General features: G+C 37.4%; 1 protein-coding gene across 1 annotated transcript in view; it reads left to right on the top strand.

Annotated features, from left to right (window-relative positions):
* The first annotated feature begins 1807 nt into the window (after window positions 1-1807).
* The window catches only part of JPH1 (junctophilin 1), a 79505-nt gene continuing 60297 nt past the window's right edge, over window positions 1808-21015 (top strand). The window contains exon 1 of the mRNA XM_010575873.1: window positions 1808-2560. Coding sequence (XP_010574175.1) covers window positions 1833-2560 — 728 coding nt within the window. The 5' untranslated portion in view covers window positions 1808-1832. The remainder of the gene's footprint in view (window positions 2561-21015) is intronic.

Consider the following 21015-nt stretch of genomic DNA (forward strand, 5'->3'; position numbering starts at 1 on the left):
GTGCAGCAGTAGGTATCCAGGATACAGAGAATGAGAAAGAAAATAAGAAAGTTGTTTGTTTGTGTCAGCAGCCATCTGTTAAAACAAAAACCTTCCACTTGGTAGAATTTTCTACCAACACAAAATAGTTATGCTGTGGAACCTATCTAGTATTATATAATAAAGAAAGCAGACTTGGCAAATTTAATTGCATATTAACATTGAAATATTACTTAGCAGAAAAGGTAATACACTAAAGCAGTAATTGATAGATAATTGACATGTACACGACCAAAATAGTATGCTTATACAAAGGAGATTGAATCTCAAAGCAAATGAAACTTTGAGATTCCATCTGAAACTACAGGTATTTCACAAGTATTTTCACAAAAAAATTAGTCAATCAGTGAATTTGACATTTGATACTTAGTTCTCTGAAGAATAGTTTTTGATAGGTGCTTTAATTGAAGCAGATCAAAATCAAAGAAAGATATTTTAAAGATTGCTTATTCATCCCTCTGTAAGAATATTCAGACTCAAAATAGCTTTTTTTTTTAAAAAAAACTAGCACTAGGTGGGTGAGAGACTTCATTTTGAGGAGCTTAAAGCAGTTTAATGAGAATTAGAGTGAAATAATCTTAGAAAGCAAATTATCTTGTATATGCCAGTTGTGGGGTTCCTGGCACCTTCCTTTGGAAAATTGGGTACAAATGGCTGTCAGAGACCAGACACTGGAGTATGTATCTTGTCAAAATGAAAATGCCTTTCAAGAATACAAGAAAAAAAATTGTCTGCAGCAGTAATCTGATAATGCTGATTTTTGGCTCAGATGCAGCTTTGCATGGATATCCATGACTTCTCATATCAAATACCGTGTTGCTTTTCCTTATATTGCTGTTTAAAAAAAATGACAAAAATAGTTATGATTGCAACAACGAAACGTGTTTATGATAGAATGGTGTGCAATATTCTGTTTATTACTGCCTTGTCTTTCTTACGTACTGCAGAACAAATGAAAGGCAAAAAAAGTGCTAAAGGAGTCATGTTTCTGAACTTTTTGTCACAACATAATGCAGAATGCAGTGCCATGTTTACGATACTGGGGATACCAAAAAGTGTTGATATCAAGAGTTCATAAAGAGTAAGATATACTGAGGTTTTTGTTCTTCCATTCAAGTATGTGCAAAAACTTTAAAATATTTAATTTTACAATAGAGGTTTATAATAGTGGATCCAAAGGCCCATCTGAAGACAAGACAATTCAGTGGATTGTCACATACGTCCTGAGAAGGAGAGGTCTGTAGTCACCTTAAACCCAAGATGACAGGACATTTACTACTCCTGCTTGCTCTTTCTGTGAGCAGGTGGAGGCAAGGGCCATGAGTGTCCTGTTCCCTCCCTTCCCTCCATCCCTGTCTCCCTCCCCAGCTGACCGCATATAATGTGGCTCTGCTTCTGGTGACCACGTCCCCATCTGACCACCTTAAAAAAATCTTGAGGGAGTCCTGCTTTAGAAATTGTCTTGAAATTTTTTCCTTGGACAGATCCATTCAAAAAATACTTATGATTATAGCTACTGTGTCTTAGTTGCCAGAATATATTACTTCAGCTGCAAAAGTGAAGGATTTGTTAAGCGGAAGAATTATTTATAAGAAAAACAAGTAACAAAAGTAGTTTATCTTCCGTGTCATGTGCTGTGATTTTTCTGCATTTCTTCTTAACAAAAACAGAGCTGACAACATAGTATCGCCAGTAGCATACTGGATGTAGAGTGCTAAGTCTTCTACAGCTTCCTAAATTTAATTTCTCCTATTACTTTAAAAGGTACATACCAGGGGCAATGGACAGGAGGGATGCGACATGGATATGGTGTACGTCAGAGTGTACCCTATGGCATGGCAACTGTGATCCGTTCACCCCTCCGAACGTCTCTAGCTTCACTTCGAAGTGAGCAGAGCAATGGCACTGTTCTGCATGACGTCACTTCAGACAGTCCGGCTGGAACAAGAGGAGGTTTTGTGCTCAATTTTCACAGTGATCCAGAAGCCGTGGGCATTAAGAAAAAAGGAGGCTTATTCAGAAGAGGATCCCTTCTTGGTAGTATAAAACTTAGAAAATCTGAATCTAGGTCATCGATATCTAGCAAACGGAGCTCTGTCAGGAGTGATGCTGCAATGAGCAGAATTAGTTCTAGCGATGCCAACTCTACAATTAGTTTTGGAGACGGTGACTGTGATTATTGCCCTATGGAAGACCATGTTGATGCCACCACCACAGAAACCTACATGGGTGAATGGAAGAATGACAAGCGCAGTGGTTTTGGTATTAGTGAGCGTTCAAACGGTATGAAATATGAAGGAGAATGGCTAAATAACAGGAGGCATGGATATGGATGTACCATGTTTCCAGATGGCACCAAAGAAGAGGGAAAATATAAAAATAACGTTTTGATCCGTGGAATAAGAAAGCAACTTATACCAATACGAAACACAAAAACTAGAGAAAAGGTGGATAGAGCAATAGAGGGTGCACAGCGAGCAGCTGCCATGGCAAGAACCAAAGTGGAAATTGCAACTTCAAGGTAAGTTATTGCAAAATATATTTGTTCATCACTGAATTTTCAGAAACAAAAATCTGTTGCAATATGTGAGCTCTTATTCTTGACAAAAGACTTAAAAGTGTAAGGGTGTAAACGTCTTTAGTGAGTACTTGCTTACCTTTCAGTTTCATATGTGTAACTCCATTGACTTAGTGGGATTACATATATGAAACTTAGAACTTCAACTCATTTGAGTAAAGATGTTCGTATATGTTCCATAATACACTCTTAAAGTAAATTCCATTCTCATACAATTCTGCATTCACTCAAGAACTGCTGCATTATGCCTTTAAACCTGTATGGAAAATAAAGCTAGTGAGGAAATGTAGAGAATGATTTGGGGAATGTGAGGTGAAGATTGAATATCTTCCCATAAGCATGCTCCAGTTAAGCTTATTGTGTTGATTTTTTGAGTAGCATTGGAGACTCACTGAAGTTGCCCATTTGCCATTGAGCATCTTAAGATGCACCTGTTTATCTGAGAGACTGTGGTATGAACAGTGTAAGAATAATGGTCAAGGCTCTTGTGCTTAGAGACTGTTGATTCAGTTGCCAGGACAGTATCTGCCAAAAGAGTTCTGTATGAGGACTCTTTCGTTTTGGAGCATGCTTCTCCTGCAGTATGAATTCGTCTGTATCTTATGACCACCACTTCAAATACTGGTGGTCGTCTTCTCCCCATCCCCCTGCCAAGTGTTTGAGACGGGAGAAGTGTACGGGTATTATTCGTGGGGAAAAAACCCACCATTTTCACTTTGAACTCCAGACAACTTTGCTTGGTTGTTGGTTAGAAGTGGAATTGTTACAAATTAAATCAGTATAGACAATGTTAATAGGTTTTACTATTAAGTCTGAGAGCTCTTTACAAAGCTATTTAATTTTTAATGTCTTCCAATACGTTTCTGTGGCAGTTTCTCTGTTGTTGGTTTTAGTTTGTTTCCTCAAGCAGGTTTTTCTTGAAATATGCTGTGGACCAAAAAAAGAGCCTAGAAGTGTGCATGAAAGAAAATATTCATGCTGTTTTAGAAAGAGGATGTCACATTACACTTAGAGCTGAACAATTGATTCCTGATTTAGTGTGGTCACTAGTGTGTGCTCAGTGGCTATCGTTTTTCTGACAGTCAAATAATACAGAAGAGGCCAAAAACTGTGTAAGTGGGAAAGCTTGAATACATGGATGGCTCATAGCAAAAGGTAGTTGTGACACAAACACGAAGAATTTAGCATACTGTTAAAGAACCTTTCTGAGCATTGGTCACCTAAGTAACTAGAGGGTAGCATATACTCAATTACTTCTATAAATATATGTAAGGCATTATATGACAGCATACCATATTAGCGAAGCAGATCAGTAATGGCTAACTTTTAAGAAATTACTGGATCCCATTCATGTTCTGTCAGTACATAATAAGCCCTAGTTCTGAAAAAGTTGAGGTGATGGAATGTGTGGATAGGGGGAGTCACCGCTTTGAGTACCTGTAAAGCTATTAAAAAGCTGTAGTCTGAGACCATTAGGTTACAAGCCACAGTGTATGCACTTCCTCTTCAAGAAGGGACATGTCTCTGAAGTGTTTTGTTTGCTGTTCCTTCCCTTCAATTTTAGGTGAAGGTCAGAGTTCAAATTGCTTCTTTTGGAACAGTCCATGAAAACAATGTTTATTTCTTGAAAAGATGTTTTTGAAAGTGCAACAAGAGAAGGCATCAGTTGTAGGGCAGCTGTGACCAGGGGCTATTCCTTTGGTTTTTCAGCTGAGAATCTCTCCAAAACAGTCCCATGACTACCAGTATGGATAGCAAGATTTCAGATTCAGGTTTCCTCTCTTTTAGTAGCCTTTGCACTAACTGTACTGGCACTGAGTCAAAGGCAAAGAGACCTGACACCTAGTCAGGCAACAGCGGGCATAAAGATTACATTAACTTCACTTTTGAGTGTGTGTTGGACTTGCCTGGTAAGGACGACACGACCCTTCCCATCTCTCAAGTTTTCAGAATTGCCTTTAGCATCAGCCAGTGGGAGCCAGGCCATGGCATTATGTGAAAAAACGGACTGTCATATTGGCAGAGTCAGTAGCGCTGATTGTCTAAGAGCCAGATCATCTGGAAGAGATTCTAGAAGAGCTTTGAGGAGGAAACTTCCGCTTTGAACAGTGGCTTAATTCTAGGCTGACCGGATTGGTATGGTTTCAGGATGAAAGAACTTGCTTCTGTCCCCCTGAAACTTGAGGACCAGTATTGGTTTGTGACTGCCTTTTTACCAAACTGATATATTAATAATATATTAATCCTTCAGACAGTAGCATACCTGCATTGTCTTAGATGAATGTGAGGGTGGTGGTCTTATCAGTTTCTTAACAACCACTACTATGCAAAAAAGTCTAGGAGGAGTGCCTTTTTTCATTTCTCTGATGTGTAAAGGTAGTTCTACCCATGTGGCATAACCTCACCACACACTGGCCTGTAAAACCTTCTGTGTTTCAGACCTGGCAGATGTCATCAGCAATGAGTGATTATTGTAAATTTCCATTCCATTAGTAGAACTCTCTAGACAGACCTTTTCTCAGCTCCCAAACCATCAAATATCCAGGTGTCCATTCCGAAGAGCTAGAAACCCTGACTCTCAGCCAGATACCTTCCTTTTCAACACAGCTTTGAGTTGTATGCTGTTCTTCCTGTGTTGTTTATTCCCAAAATGTTTGCTCAGCCAAATGAAACCAGACCGTGCTCCTCTTCACAGCTCCCTGCTGGTCATGACAGGTTTGGCTGGTAGTTTGACCTGTGACAGATGTCCACGCAGTCATCAACAAGACCAACCACTGTTTAGCTTTATATTCCTGATGTCTTTTTATGTCTAAAAGTCCTCCTTAATAATCTGTGTCATCTTCTTTTATCTAAAATGGCAGTTTGGTGTACAAAGAAAAATCTAAAAGTTGGGGTAAATAGTGCTTCTCTGAACCTGAATTTACATTGGCTCTCCTGACTTAGCCTTTGGGTTTTTGAGGGATTTGTACTGAGGTGTTCTAGATATAATAGCAGCATTTCTCGGAAGATATCAGATCACAAAATCATGTGATGTATAGGAAGCTGCTCTATTAGGGAAGTAGTAACCAGCCTCTGCTACGCAGATCTGTATCCAAAACAGATAATAAATTAGCAATGAATACAAATGCTTTTAAAATGATAGTACAGCTTAATGGTCTTGATTGTGTATTATAGTTTTACTAGCTATATTTAAGACAAAGTATTAAGTCTTAAATGTAAAAATCCCAGAATTTGAGGAATTTCAGAAGTATGTTCGATATTTTTCCCTTTTAAAATACTAAAAGGCTTTTTAAAAATAATTATTATAGGCAGTAATTAGTTCAAATTAATCTTTAGTCCATTTGTGCTAAAAGTAGACAGGTTTACTCTATATGCCTTTTTTGGGGTCTTGGTGTCTAAAAGGAAAAGCTGCCTTCCAGAAATTTTTAATATATTGTGCTTGAAATAACATAGAAAACATGTGAAATGCTTCAAGTGCTGGAAGATGTACATTTGGAAGAGCCCTTTGGAAGATGTTAAAAAGCCCCAAATGTCCACTCAACCAAGAGTCAAACAGAAACTTGTTTTGAGGATATCGAATAATTCTCACCATAGGGATTTTGAACTTCCTTTTCATTGCTGTCATGTGCCTTATTCAAAGGAGATACCCCTTTGCAGTGCAGTATGAACTGGAGTTATATTAGAGCACTTCTTTCCTAGTATGAAAATCACTTAAGCTCTCATTAGAGGAGCTATTTAGTGTATTATATTAACTTTGCTTTCATCAATACTTATGATGGTATAAACTGTAACATTTTCAGAATTAATTTTCAGAGTTTGAACATAAACTTGCCTTCTAATACTCAGTATCACTGGGTGGTTTTAAATGTATCAGTCCAGCAAGTAAACATGTAGCAGAAAGAATGATGTTTGTTTACATAAAATGCTTCATGTATCAGATTCTTTCTAGAAAAGTCATATTATGGGTTCAGAACTGAGCTCTCAGAGCCAGGCCTTTTTTTTTCCTCTCCCTTCAGATTTTTTCTAGCTAATGCTCAACTAGAAATTCTCCTTTAAGTGTTGACTCCCTGAGGAAAAAAACTTTGCAGGGACACAGAGGGACAAGATAAAAGTAAAGTAAGAGTAAGAAATATGAATCAGAAGATAGTGTGTGGAGGAAAAGGGAGAAAGAAATCAAAAGAAAAAATGTTTCCTTGTTGATAATCTTCCTTGTACTCCATTGATCTTTCAGGTCATAAAACAGGCAGGTTTAAGAATTGTAGCTTCTTTTTTATTCTCTTTTCCACAGAAGCTAAATACTTTTAATTACTCTAAAGTTGTCAGCGAGTTTTAAGTAAGGTGTACTGTCATAATAAGCTGTGAGAACTTTTGACCACCTTAAAAACAACATTGTAATGGTTTTCATTACATGAGCATCTGAGGTTTGGTGAAGGATAATGGTGCCTTTGTGTTAGGCACTGCACAAACAAATTACCCTGTCTAGAAACCTTGCAGTCTGGGAAAATGGCAGTGCCCAACAAACGGAAAGAAACTGGCAAAAGACTGTGAAAGGACCTGAGATCAAGGTAACAGTAAAATTAATATCTTGCAACTAATAACATAGAGCAGTTCCTCCTTGTTAATTAGCTGTCTGTGCTCAGATAGCAGTGACCAGCAGCAAGCCTCTAGTCAGGAAGACCTTTTAAGGGGAGAGCTGTATGGGGATTAACTGGTGTCTTTTCTGCAGCAATTGCCTTTTCAGAGTAGCTCTTTTAGACAGCTTAATTTTATTTTTAACACATTTGTGTCCAAGTCCACAGATGCAATGGCTTAGTTTCAGCCTTTATTTTTGTGAGAGAAACTCCCGAAACTCTGGTTGCGATCCTGTGTCGTGAGCAGCCTGCTTCGTTCTGCGCAGCTGCGAAGGAGCCTCCAGCTGGTGGAGGGGCCCCAGGAGGAAGGTGCAGGAGGATTGACTTGGTAGCGGAGACCCAGTGTAACAGTTTGTATTTTGTTTGGGAGTAAGCCCGCTGCCACAGCCTGGACTTTCTTGGGTCCCTGCTCTCCCTCGATGTCATAGTGGCCTCTTGGAGCCAGTAGCTGGCTTGTGTAATGTTTGACGCTGAGGTTGATTTAGAGAGCTCCGATTTACCCTGAGGCCTGGCCTGGCGCTGCCCCGGCCTGGGCCTGGGCCTGGGCCTGGGCGCTTAGCACTGGCTTCAAGTCACTGGGCCACACCTGCTTCTGAACAGCTCAGCTCAGTTTTCCGCCCCAGAGCACTAGTGTTCACAGTACAGCGGTTATAGAACAAACCAGTGCTTATATTTTTTGAAACCTTAATTCAGAGTAAGTTTTGGTATACTGTGCTGCATGTGGTGGGTTTATGTGAATCACGTGGAACTGTCAGGAAGGAGTACTGAATGGTTTAGCAGCCAGTTCCTTCGTTGCATTCATTGCCTTGTGTGACCAGCGCTCTCAGCTTGACCTGAGCAAACTGTGATTACTAGGGAGAGCTGGAATTATATGCATGTGGTAGTATAGTTTGTGTCCACACTAGATGGCAGCTGCCAATCATTCCAAATGGCACTGAATTATGTGCACCACACACAGCTTTCCACAGTGGATTTAGCTGACTCTACCAATCTCACTTTACTCAACAAACTAAACTGGACACTTGCAAGACTAGTGCCTCACATGTCTTTGAGATGCTTTACTTATTATAGCTGAAATATGAATATTGTGTTTAGGAATAGGATCCAACAAATACCAAAGGTATTTATATAAGACTGCTTGCTCTAGTACAAAGAACTGCCTTAGGTTCAAAACAAAATCAGTTTTAATCATTTTACTACATAGTCTATTTGAAGATAAAAAATAAAATGCTGTGGTAAAACTTAAAAATAAGTCTTGAGCTACTATGGATAGTAATTTTAATGTTAATTCTGCATTCTTTAGAGGAAACCATATGTTCCTTGAATCCTGTGGGAGTTATAGCACTAACTTCAGTGGGGCACATTTTCAGACAGATTTCGCAAACAACTCATTGGTAGAAGAATATAGTCTTGGACTGTTCCTCTGTTATTTGCTGGGGAATTAATAATACATCTGTTTGAAATATACAAATTGTATAAACATTGCTACACAGATTTGATTTCTTTTCTTAGTATTTAATGCAGTAAGATTACATGGCTGAAAATACGCAAAATTACTCCTGTACTGTCCGTCAGCCGGAAATTTAAGAAAGCCTCAACTATTTAACTTTTTGATCAAATTACCTATATCCAAATACACCTACCTACAGCCATAAGTGTGAACAGGGGTTTTTTTGTTTTGTTTTGTTTTTTCTTTAAAAAAAGGCAGTTCTGGAGTACAGCCAATCTTACTTTGTATTAGACATTAGAATTGTTACCCCAGAGTTGCTTTTCTAACTTGTTTAAAATCAGGAGATTGCTAATATAAGATTGAAAATGTTCTCTGCTTTCAAAACGTAAATGAACCAACACTGCATCACTGCTTTTAAAATAACCACCTAAGAAAGCTTTTTTTAACACACAAACCTTTTTGAAATGTTTCTTTGTTCAGGTGGGTAAGGATTTTTTGCCCAGTTTCCAGAATACTTAATTTAGGAGCTGAAAGAATCTTTACAGTGGCAGCCCAGCAGATATATGTGAAAACACTCATACTTTTTTTTTTGATGATACTGAGATGCACTAGCAAAAGACATGTTGGTTTTTTGTGGTTTTTTTTAGCCAAAGATGATGAGCTGTTATGCAGATTCTTGCCTTAGTTTTTACTCACCATCTCTGTTTTGATCAGTATTACAACAATTGTTCAAAAGCTAAGCTGCAAACAGCATCTGTCTCTACTGACTTCAAGGAGAGCTTCTGTAATGGAAATAAATCTCCATTTAAAAAACAAAATCTGGATAATTTGCACTGGTTAATCACATATGAACCGTGGTGTAAAGCCATTAGACCTACGTTATTGATTGCTATAAAAATATTGTCAAAACCAAAAAGATATTTTATATTTCAACTGTATTTAGTACAACTACATATATATGGCTAGTAGTACTAGTCAGAGCTTGAGTAAATTACTTGATGTTCTGCTCAAGTTAGTACAGAACCGTCCCAGCTTCTTTCTTCAAAGAAATAAGAAAATGTGCTGTCATCTATCTGGAACATTGCTGATCAGTATTCTACAGAGTAGGATGTTTATCAGTGAATAACTACAGCAGAAAAGTAGTAATTTAAATGATTTAGTTAACGCCTCCTACGTTGATCTAATTGTGTATTTACCAAATAACAATTGATTAATTTTCTGAAGACTGGTGTAGTTCAATGAGTAATGCTGTTTGTTTGAATACTAATTGATCAGTGATACATATTATGACTTCTGTTAATTTTTCTGGCAATTAATACATTTTTCTATTTTATACATCTAATAGACATTGGTACGTATTTTCATACACTGACTTGCTTTCTTTTGCCTACCTTACTATGGTTTTCCTCATTTATTACTACTGTATTTTGTACTTCGTTATGTTTTATGCTTCTTCGCTCTTCTACAGTTCTCTGCTGTCACTGTCTGGGGAGGCAGAGGCACAGTGCCTTTACCGCTAATGTCCAGGAGTAAATTTCTCCTTACGAGCTTGTCTCCCCTCAAGCCCATGTAAATATTTAACATCTGAAACATCCTATTGATTATTCTTGTTGTCCTCTTTAGAAGTTTTCCCAGTTTTGCTATAGTAGTCTCCCAAGAGCTCATTCCTGAGGTCACCTCAAAGCCACTTACTTTATTTATGAAGTTAGGGTTTTTCTGCTTTGCACATCACTTTTACACTTAAATGGAAATTCATTTGCCTTTTAGGAGTGATCAGTGAGTTTTGTGCAGCCTTTCTTTGCAGTTGTCCCTCACACTTCTCTAACACTGACATTCAGAAGTTCTGCCACTTAGCTGTTCACACCTTTTCCCCAACATTTATAAACATCATAAACATCAGCCCTGAGCCCTGTGGAAGAACCTTCTCAGTTGGGAAAAACAATCATTTAATCTATCCCATTATATTCTGTTTCTGAACTAATTTTTTATTCACTCAAGCATTTCTTCTCTATTTTTTTAATCCTAATTTCCTCCACTTAGTTTCCCAAGAGTTTCTGGTTAGGAGTGTTACACTTTGGTCCTACTACATTAAAACCAGGGATTGATGGGTAAAGATGGTATTCCGGTTTTGTACTTCAAAGCCAAGAATTTCCTTATTAGCATCTGGCTAATATGAAATCAGTTAAATGCAAATTCTCAGCTCTTCTGTTTTAGGAGTTTAAGAAGAAAGAGGATATATTTCTCTTTTCTCTTACCACTCTGAATCTGGTAGGCTACTGTTAGGGCTTGTTTAGTTACCTTACTTGTTACAATGCAGCACCTCCACTTTGTTCTTGCCTCAGTTTACTGGCATGTATAAGATGAGGGAGAGGTCGTTTTGCTACTGCTTTTACTTTGCTTTCTGGTTTGGGGGTGAATAATTTCAAAGATTTTTCTTTCTCTGAATTTTTAGACCACTTCATAAATAAATGTGTTGGAGTATGCTAGTCTTGCAGCTACGCAAAAGGACTTAAAATCCAACCATGGAAACAAGAAAGATTTTTACTGTTGAGGTGGTCTTTTGTCAGATGCAGACATGCATCATAAGCCTGATTTGCTCTTATTTGGAGCTAAGGTTTCATACCTGTTTGTGGTTAGAAACTTGACTTCCACAGGAAAAAGAAATAACACCAGGAAATCTTAGTTATGACTAAGCTGAAGTAACTTCATAGGAGGTGGCGCAGCCCAAGTTCACTTTTTAAGCTCTGTCACTTGCAGGAATTTATGTTGTCAATTGTTTAAGCATCTTAGGAATATCTTGAAGATAAAGAACATATTGCCAAGCAGTAAGATATAAAATGTATTTCAGAAATAATAAGGGAACCAAAAGTTAATGTGAGTCAACAGATGCCAGTTATCAGAATGCTTTCTGCAGATGCAGTGGTGAACCACCTTAAGCATTTAGGCATCTTTTTCTTACGTCTGCTGTCAGGAATCCTGCTTTTACCTTAACATATCTTGACCCCGGGCTTAATTTCAGTTTTACTAAAAATCCAGTAATTATGCGCATTCTGGAATGTTCGTAGATGCATTTCCATTCATAGCATTGTTTTGTGCTTGAGGGAACAGTATGTGTCTGGAAATTACAGATTAGCAACAAAGGTGGGAGTGGTATTTATCAACTCTATAAATATCAACAGAACAGATAAGCTGGTGACCTTTTCTGATATTCAGCAATGTTTGATTTGTACAGATCTGTTGAAGTAATAGTTCCTGGTGAAGAAGCTTTCCCTTTCTTCTCATGGTGGCTAGATTCCTTGTGCAAAACTAATTCATGTTGGGACGTCTAATGTTGCCAGGCATTCAGAGTTTCTTAATGGTGCAATATACAAGAAAGGAATATTGATTGGTTTATATTCTCAGTTGATAATGAATTATGAGGAAAAAAATCACACTGGATGTTTTACAGTCCCAAGCAATGTTTTTTAGAGTATGCCATATCAGTGAAGAGTCTGTTTTTTTTCTAATGCAGAGTTTATACCTGTTTCAGAAATACGTTTTGTTTAAAGACTGAAATGGGACAAATAAAAAACAGTGTATATTTTGTATGCTCAAAATTTAGATCACCTGCAAAAAATCTAGTCATATTACTTGTTCATAATTGAACTTTATAAAAATTATAATTTGCTATGCTACTACTTGTTACAAAGAAAAGACACTGAGTATTTTCATGTCAGAGTCTCTATCTGTGATATGCACAGATGTGATGCATTTCTGATGGAAAAACTGCTTAGTGGACCTCCTGGGAGGAACCTTTGTTATCAGAAGGATTAGAAAAGTGGATAGCATTTAGCTTTTAGCTTTGTTGGGTCTGTGGACAATGAATGGAGACCACAATTAGTCAAAATTATGGTTCTGAGTAAGTTACCAAGAAGTTTGTGTTAAATTTGATTTGAAGTTTTCTTCAAAATTTAATTTATCAGAATATGCTCTAAATGGCTTTTAGCAGTTCACTTGTAAGTTCCGACTTTGAGGTGTAATGGGTATTTGATTTGAATTCATCTGCTCCTTGCACTTATGATGATTAAAAAGCTATAAAAGTGGTCTTGAGGTCTGTATAAGTTAAGTTGTGAGTTAACTGCTGACAGATATAGTCCCTGCATAACATGATGAACTTTGCTGTTGGACCTTAGTGGTGAGTGGACAATATGGAAGAGCTGATGTCTCTTTCAAGAAGGTCGGAATACAGTACAAATAGGTAAGAAAAAAATCAGAAAATCTATCAGAAATCTCAGACACTTTGTTGTACACCTGGATTTTTGCTGTTTCCAGCAAGGATAAAGCCAGACTGGAATCCTTTCGATATAGGACACTTAAATTTTGGACCAGTTTTAAAAAATGTCCTCAGAAATATTGAATTGTACCCCTGGTATTTGAGTAGGGGTTGTACAAGCACTGGTCTGGTGAAACTTGAGAGTTGGCTTCCTCACAGCAAAAGTTCTTCCATTTATTTGCTATTTCACAACATATTTAATCAGCTGCTTATAATAATGCAGGCATTTTTGGTTGACGTTTCCAAGAACATTCTGACTGAGTCTTCGTAGGCCTGTCTGAGAAAAGTCAGCTTAAACTATCTTCAGAAACGTTGCTTGCGTGTTCAGAGTCCCCGACAATTTAACGAATTCTGTTCTGCTTTCAGTGTATCTAATCTGATACTTAAAAAGATACTTTTCTCTGAAAAAGAGAATGAATTTTCCTTGAATTTGCCAGTACGTGAAAATGCATATTTGAGTGGATGTATAACCTAGCACTGCTTAATCCATTCAAGAAAATAGTTCTGATTTTGCATAGAAATTCACTTTGCAGAATTATGGTGACAGTTTCCTCTTGGATTATCTGTTTTATATACTTACTGTTAAACTTAAAACCATCTTATATCATCTGTCTGACTCTGAAACTGTTTATTGTCTTCTCCTTAGTAAAACTAACTTGCATCTTCAAGATGTTCTGAGCTTTTCCTCTGTTCTTTGACACTGAATTGTCTCGTTTTGCAAGTAAAAGTTTCAAGGGAAACAGAAATGGAACTTGCTTAGGTGCAAGCCAGCTGAGGGAACAAGCATTTTGTATGCAACTTTGACATTTCTATCTATTAATAAATGAAACTTTAAAGTAGATTAAATAAGGCCTTTTAACAGTTAAATCCACTGTAGTTTGTTTCAGATTACAGTAAGGAGTGTTTTAACTCAAAGTATTTTTTCCAAGAATATTTACTGTTTAGAAAAATATTTTTGGTATGCTTTGCCCCTCCTATTCCCATGCTTTCAGTTCAAATATGTTTTGTTCCTTCCAAGATGGATATGAAGTAGAATATAAGGGAAAATGAATAGGAAGATTCTGTTAATTTCCCCAATAGTAAGCATTGTAAACCCACGTTTTCTTGGTTTTCATAGTCATATTTTTCTGTGAAAGATTTTAAATATGGTATCAAGAATGTATTACTTAATATAATAAGCATTTAACATTAATGCAGCAACAGTGTAGTAAAAAGCAGCTGAGAGAAAAAATGGAAATCTTGAATTTTAGAGCTATTATAAAATCATATTAGTATCTCTTTATGGTTGCTTTACTGTTCGTTCTCCAAAAAGTACTGGGTTTTGTTTCAGAAAAAGTAGGTTGCTTCAGGATTCCGATGTAGCATAAACTTCATATGCCACTCAGAAATTGCCTACAGACTTAATTTTGTATTTGCTTGATTGTCTTGAGGTGTCATCAGCTTGTTTTGCATTATGAGATTTCTGTTTGAAGCATTTTTTTTAAAAGTTTTCCTCCTTTGTTTTAGCTTTTCTGGTCAATCATTTATGTGTCATCCATTCCCAACCACTGATAAGCCTTGCTTCAGAATGGATACCGTTAAGAATAATTTCAGATACTTTTTTATTTTCTAGAAAATGTAAATTCCTTGTCAATATGCCCATGTTTTGACCCTGTTACTGCTATCAGCATAATGCATTTTCTTCTCTTGGAAAGAAATGCATTAGATGGATTAGCAAAGCACTAAAAATATCTTTGCTTAACCACCAAATTATATAACCATCCGATTTCTGTTGGCTGCTGATCTCACTCATGCTGTGGTGCATTTTAGAAATCTGTGTTTTACAGCACATCAAGTGAAAAAAGTTTTTTGTTTACATCAGATCTTCTTTCAGAGTTTCAAATGTTTGGGGGTTTTTTAATATCATTTTTCATTCTAGAGGTTAAAAGTAGGATTTACTGAAAGCTTCTGATAACTTGTCACTGCAAAATTTGAAAATGCTGCTGCTTTTTTATACAGTATAGTCTTTCTTTTTTTTGGTCACTCTGGGGCGGTATGTCTGATGTTTTCTTTGGGTTTGTTGTTTGTTTTGGCAGGGGGGTGTTTTTTAATGAATGGTAATTTCAATCAGATCCACTGCTGAGGGCCATGGTACTCTGAAATAAGATGAGTCATTTTTCTAGAAAGCTCTTTGCATATGCAAGAGAAGATTTGGTCACAATGACCAGCTGTGGAGTTAAGTGTCGTCTTTTTTTCTGTACTTTCTTTATCATTTGTAATAAAGGATTTTCTAGAGTTAATCTATTCCAGAGACCTCTGTAAGGAGAGAACAAGAGGAAAATTGTTACTCTTTACTTAGATTAATTAAATCTTTGTCAATTCAAGATTTTTCTTTAAATTTATCTTGAAGATCTAAAGAGATTTATCTCTCAGTATGCTGTTCCAGTACTTGACTGTATAAATAGGACTAGTAGTAATTGATGCTGTAACTCAAATTCTCTTTGCATTGGTGAAGGAAGAAAAAAGAGGCTCAATTTAAACATGTAGATAATTTACTGAAATGCTCATCAAAAATGTTTGTGGTGAGGTAACTTTGTAGACTGCTGACTTTTTTTTATTTCTTTATGGCAAAAAGCTCATGTATTGCAGTGGAACTCTTGCCTGTGGTTGGGTTGCCTGTGATAGGGCTTCAAGATTTTGTTCTTTGTGAATGTGACAAGACAAGTCTGCTTGTATCCTAAGGTCAACTAAGTGTCACCTTAGTCTGCAGTTACATCCTTTCCTGCTGTTTGTTTTTCTATTGTGTGGCTGTAATGAAAAAGAAAAAACTGAACGTATGGAAAAAAGGAAATGATGCCATCAGAGCAATCCCTTTGCATGTAAGGGAAAAGAATCTACATATAATCAGCTGGCTAAAGGGCATGAGAACATCCTGAAAGGTAATTGGGCACCTTTTGTTGAAATACTTTGATATATCCCATTAGGCATGTTTCTGAGCAACACTGAACAAGTTATAGACAGAGGCACAATACCAGGCCTTTTTCCCTTTATTCAGTGACAAAAAATGTGGTTATCATAGCATACAGCATCATCTTAAAGCTAGTATTGTTTATGTACTGCTTCTGGAGGAGTACTGCTTCTGCAGTTTGTACACAACGGGTTCAAACTTTCCTTGGCAAGCTTTTTTTGTGCTTTCACCCATGATCTTTACAAGTGAGCAGGAGAAGCCAATGCCTTTTTCAGACCCTTTTCAGAGTTCATCTCTGCAGTCATATGTCAGGTAGAATATGAATAGAGAGCTGAAGCTGCTACTATTTGTTTCTGATTGAACAACTTATTATTGCTCTTCTATTTGCTCTCACTCCATTCTGTCTGGAATATTTCTCTCCACATGCTCCATCTCTTTTTTTAAGTTGTACGGACTCTGAGGCCTGTTTGCTATATATGTTTTAAGTGACTGAAAAGGTAGAACCTAGTCTACTTGTCATCATGCGAGTATTAGCAAAATATATGCACTAATAATAACAGGAGCAATGAGAAGATGATTTCCTGTGGGGGTTTTTTAGAACTCTGTTGTTTTGTTTAGATCCAAGAATATAATCTTCAAAAGCACTGTGCTGGTAAGAATAAACAAGGGTTTTCTCTTTCTCTCTTCCCTGTGACTTATCAGGAAAGCAATCACAGACTTCTAGCCTTCAAGTCTCTAGTTTCTTCTCAAAAGAAAATAACTGGTCTCTGCCCATGGATGTTGGGGTATATGCAATTGCAGCTAGCCACTAGAGAGAATGGTATCAAGGCATTATGTCTGTCTCTTCTGCCTTTCTACTGCTGAAATGTGGCTTGATATTTATGCCAAAGAAAATAGTCACAGATTTTTATAATTAAAAAAAACCCAAACCGTTATCTAAGAGCATTATGTTAACCTAATGAATAAAGCAGTGAGTTCAAGCACGAGCATTTTTAGGTGGAAGATGCACGTTCTTCAATAGCAAGAACAAGGAAAGACTGGCATGATTCAGATTATGGTATTTCTAGGTGAAAGCAGGAGAGTTTCAACAGGGGGGATCCTTGTCATGCATAGGCGTGTATTAATAGTATTAATATGAGAAAATTCTTTTCTTTATTAAATTGATCCAAAAATTACAATCAGAATGGAGAGAATTTTGTGGAATTTTAATATGAAAAGACTCAAATGCTTCCATATTATAATTTGAAATAACTTGCCCTTTCATGACCCTGAAGGACACCTTAAAGTGTGCTTTATTAATCCTAGAGGTCAATTATGAAAAAAAATTATAATGAGACTATAGTAGTAATGTAAGGTATTTGTTCTGCTGCTTTTTGTTGTACCTTTCAGTCTGAAGGAATGAGCTGACTTTACATGCTCTGATCAGCAACTCATCATTGCTGTTACTCAGCTAATTCTAAGGTGAAGAGAAGCTGGAAAGGAGCGTACAGCTTGCTGCTTAGCAGATGAAGGGGAAAAAAATTGGTCAAGAGTTTTTAAAAAAATCATCTTACCATTAAAATACTTCCTGTGATGTTAGTCTCTTTAGGAGCAGACAAAACATGACTTTCTAAAGTTTTAATCAAAGAACAGATAAATGGCTTATAGTCCATTTACCCTGTAGCTTTGGAGGATAAAAGTGTGAGCTGAACCTGGCAGGTTTTTAATTTATTCTTCACATAATGCATTGGTGAAATATTAAATGTTGGCCATGCTGACATCAACAGCAAAACTCCCACTGCTACCAGTGATAGCAGGATACCACTGATGGAACAGTGTTCTTTGTGAGTTGCATGTTTTGTGGGAATCACAGGCAGTTAAAAGGCCAAAGCCAAGATACTGGAAGCTCCCAGCTGGACCATAAGGGATAATCAAGTACAGAGACAGTCCAGTTACCACTGAAGGAAACCTTTAGGTTCTCAGTTTGCTGTCTTAGGTGTCCACTCTTCATAATTCCCAGAAAAACTAAAATTCTGGGCTTATTTTATGAATTGCAAAGGAACTAATAGAACTTCCTGAGATTTAGTCCTTTCTCTTTGCAAACAATGAAGCTTCTGTAATGAATCTGTATGTCACATTCCGTCTGCTGTTACTCATGCTGAATGCTATGCCATTCTACACACTGTCCCAAAAAACTCTGAGATTTGAGTATGGCACAGCTCAGTATGAGTAAGGGTGACAGCATTTATTCTAGAAAGATAGGTCAGCTCAGTTGCTGAGGTTATCCATATTTGTGGAAATCAGGGTGGGGGGGTTGCTTTGAAAAGCTTAACTGAGGATACAGTTTTGTGTTTTATTGCTCTACTAGAGAATCTGCTTTCTGGATTTACATATCTGTGAGAATATTAACAGATTACATGGTTTGCAATGGAAATAGCTGATTATACAGGTTGCTGCTTCTTTCTTCTTTTTGCAGTGTAGCTGCATTTGTATTGCAAAGATACTCAGTGTACTAGTTAACCAGATAAAAGCATCTTATCAAGCATGATTTATTTTCCTCAGCTTTGCTTGTTTGGCGCATGTTTCTGGAAGGTCATCTAGATCGTGATGCCAGACTTCCCTGGCTCAGTGCACGTACCACTTACCTAGTGGCAGGGAATGCTGGGTGGCTTATTGCATGTGTAATACGACAGAGGCTTCCAAGGAAAAGAGGGTGCTGGAACCATTCAGACAGCCAGCTCCCAGCTGTGCGTTTCCCAAAGGATCTTTAGGAGCAGGCATGGAATGTGCTGTGAAATTCTGGGAGTGGCAGCCAGACAGCCTTGTGATAGAGGTAGCAGCTCTGGGAAAGATGATGATCAGGAGTGGGCTGCTATTACTTCCAGAATAATTCAGTCAGCAACCTGCCTGTGTGCTGCTCTTCCGTGGGTATTTGTCCAGTCAAGAGCCAGCCCTGGGTTTGGTGAATTGGCCTAGTGAGCTGCATACGCTCTCAGGCCACAGGCTGGACATTAGTCCAGTGGACCTGGTGCACAGCAGAACTTGGTTATGCGAGTTTACTTTCCAAGCATGCCACAAACTTCAGGGTGACCTTTCAGCAAATTAGTTATGGTGAAGCACCATGTTAGAGATATGTGACCTGGCTACGAGTACTCCGTTAGGTTTGTATGAAAGAGAGCAGGGGTATGCAGTGAGTGTACAAGCTCAGGTTCTGGCCAAGGCTGTGACCCTGTCACACTTTCACTGTATTGTGGAAAACTAGCTTTACTTATCACGGCTCTTGCCAGCCGTGCTAACTAGCTCAGACCCAGGACTGTGCTGATAGAACTCCACAGCTTCCAGCTCTGGAGCAGACTTGTTCACTGTTTGATTGTATGTTGTATATATTTTCTTCAGTCAGGCTTGTGTGCAGACTCTCCACCTGTACAAAGGAAAGCACTGCCTAATCTATCTGGTCTGCTCTAATGATAAAATCTGATGAATACTGGTGTACATCTGCAGCAGTGAAAGCTCTACTAAAAAAAGCAGGCTGTGAACCGAGTGCTTTAGCTAACATGATTAATGGCATTGTGCAATACAGAGTGAGTTTTAATAGAATATATTATCATAGTTCCAAAGGAAGCTAAATACCTCACATTCAGTGATCTCCTGTATTCAACAGCTGACCTTTTGGCGGTAGCTGTGAAATAATATACAGCAGAATCTTGTTAATTCATGCTAATGACTTAAGAGACCCATCATGGATTATTTGATTTTACAACTTAGCGAGTAAGTGAAACATGATGACAAAACTTCAGAGATGCACACTTAAACAGTATGTTCACTGCTAATTTATCTTGATAGTAGCAGTTTAGTTGTAAATATATTTGCAATATATGAGTTAATGAACAGTAGTATCATTAATGAAAGCAATGATGATTTCCTGAAATGACACTTCAGTACAACAGCCTATTATTAAATATCTTCAAAGAAACAGGACAAATCTACTAGTTAGGAGAGTGTGAGACCAGTGAAGTGGTTCTGAAGGTAATAGATGTTGGTTTTTAGCATTAGTAAAAATGTTCTCTTCTCCTATGTGTCATATCATAGAATAAATGTAGCTAAAGGTACTTCAGAAAGAGTTCTCCTGACTAGCATAGTAGTAGTATGCACGTATATATGTAGATAAAAACTGTATGAAAGTTTTATCTTCAGGTTGAATTACTTCTAAAGAGCTAAACTGCTAACTTACTTTCATTCTTAAAATAGTAATTCCCAAACTACAGGCTCATTGAACAGGTTCTAAATGATTCTATGATTCTCGTATGTTCCAGTAAATTCCTTAGTCTTCAAAACAGAGAGTAAATATCTCCATTATGAAAAAGTCTGCAATTTTTTTATGACCAGGTTTTTTTCAGTCTACATTGTGTTTCTATGTTAAGTACTATTAAGAATGCAGTTTCATTACTGGCAGTGTGTTGTTAAATGAGAACATAAGACTTTTTCAGTGCGCCTTAGAAAATTACACTAAGCCATTTAATATTTGTTATGCTTTTAGTAAAAGAAGGAGCTGAAGCTTCTCTGTATTGGAAACATCATACGCACTTGTTACTGTGCATTGGTGTGTCAGCAGAGAAGTCTGACTAAATAAGGCAATGCATGAGTAGAGCTTATCAGCATTTGACAGGAATATAGTCTGCTAACAGCTGATACAGTAGCCCATCTTTTCTGTGCTATCATCAGCTCTCTACACTGCAGAGATGTATGTTTATTGTCTGCTGAGTTGCTGATTGTGCTCAAAACTTAGCCCTCCACCTTTTCTTTTCAGTTAGTTTATGCCAGAAGTCATACAAGTGAGCTGAACCCCTTAGAAAGCCAAATGTATTTATATTTGTATTTGTGTAAAAATGTATGTGGAGTCATCAGCTTTCAAAATTTAGGGAACAAATGTACTGCCCCTTTTGTTTCTTCTCCCACCAAATAGTCTAGAGTGAGTGAATATTGTTTGATAATATAAATAAAAAATAGGAAACTTCATGCATATGGGTGCCCTTATGGTACTGCTGTGCACTAAAACATGCTTGCAAAAAGCATCCATAA

Source organism: Haliaeetus leucocephalus, unplaced genomic scaffold (genome assembly GCF_000737465.1).
Source record: "Haliaeetus leucocephalus isolate CR32 unplaced genomic scaffold, Haliaeetus_leucocephalus-4.0 Scaffold506, whole genome shotgun sequence".
Classification (NCBI taxonomy): Eukaryota; Metazoa; Chordata; class Aves; order Accipitriformes; family Accipitridae; genus Haliaeetus; species Haliaeetus leucocephalus.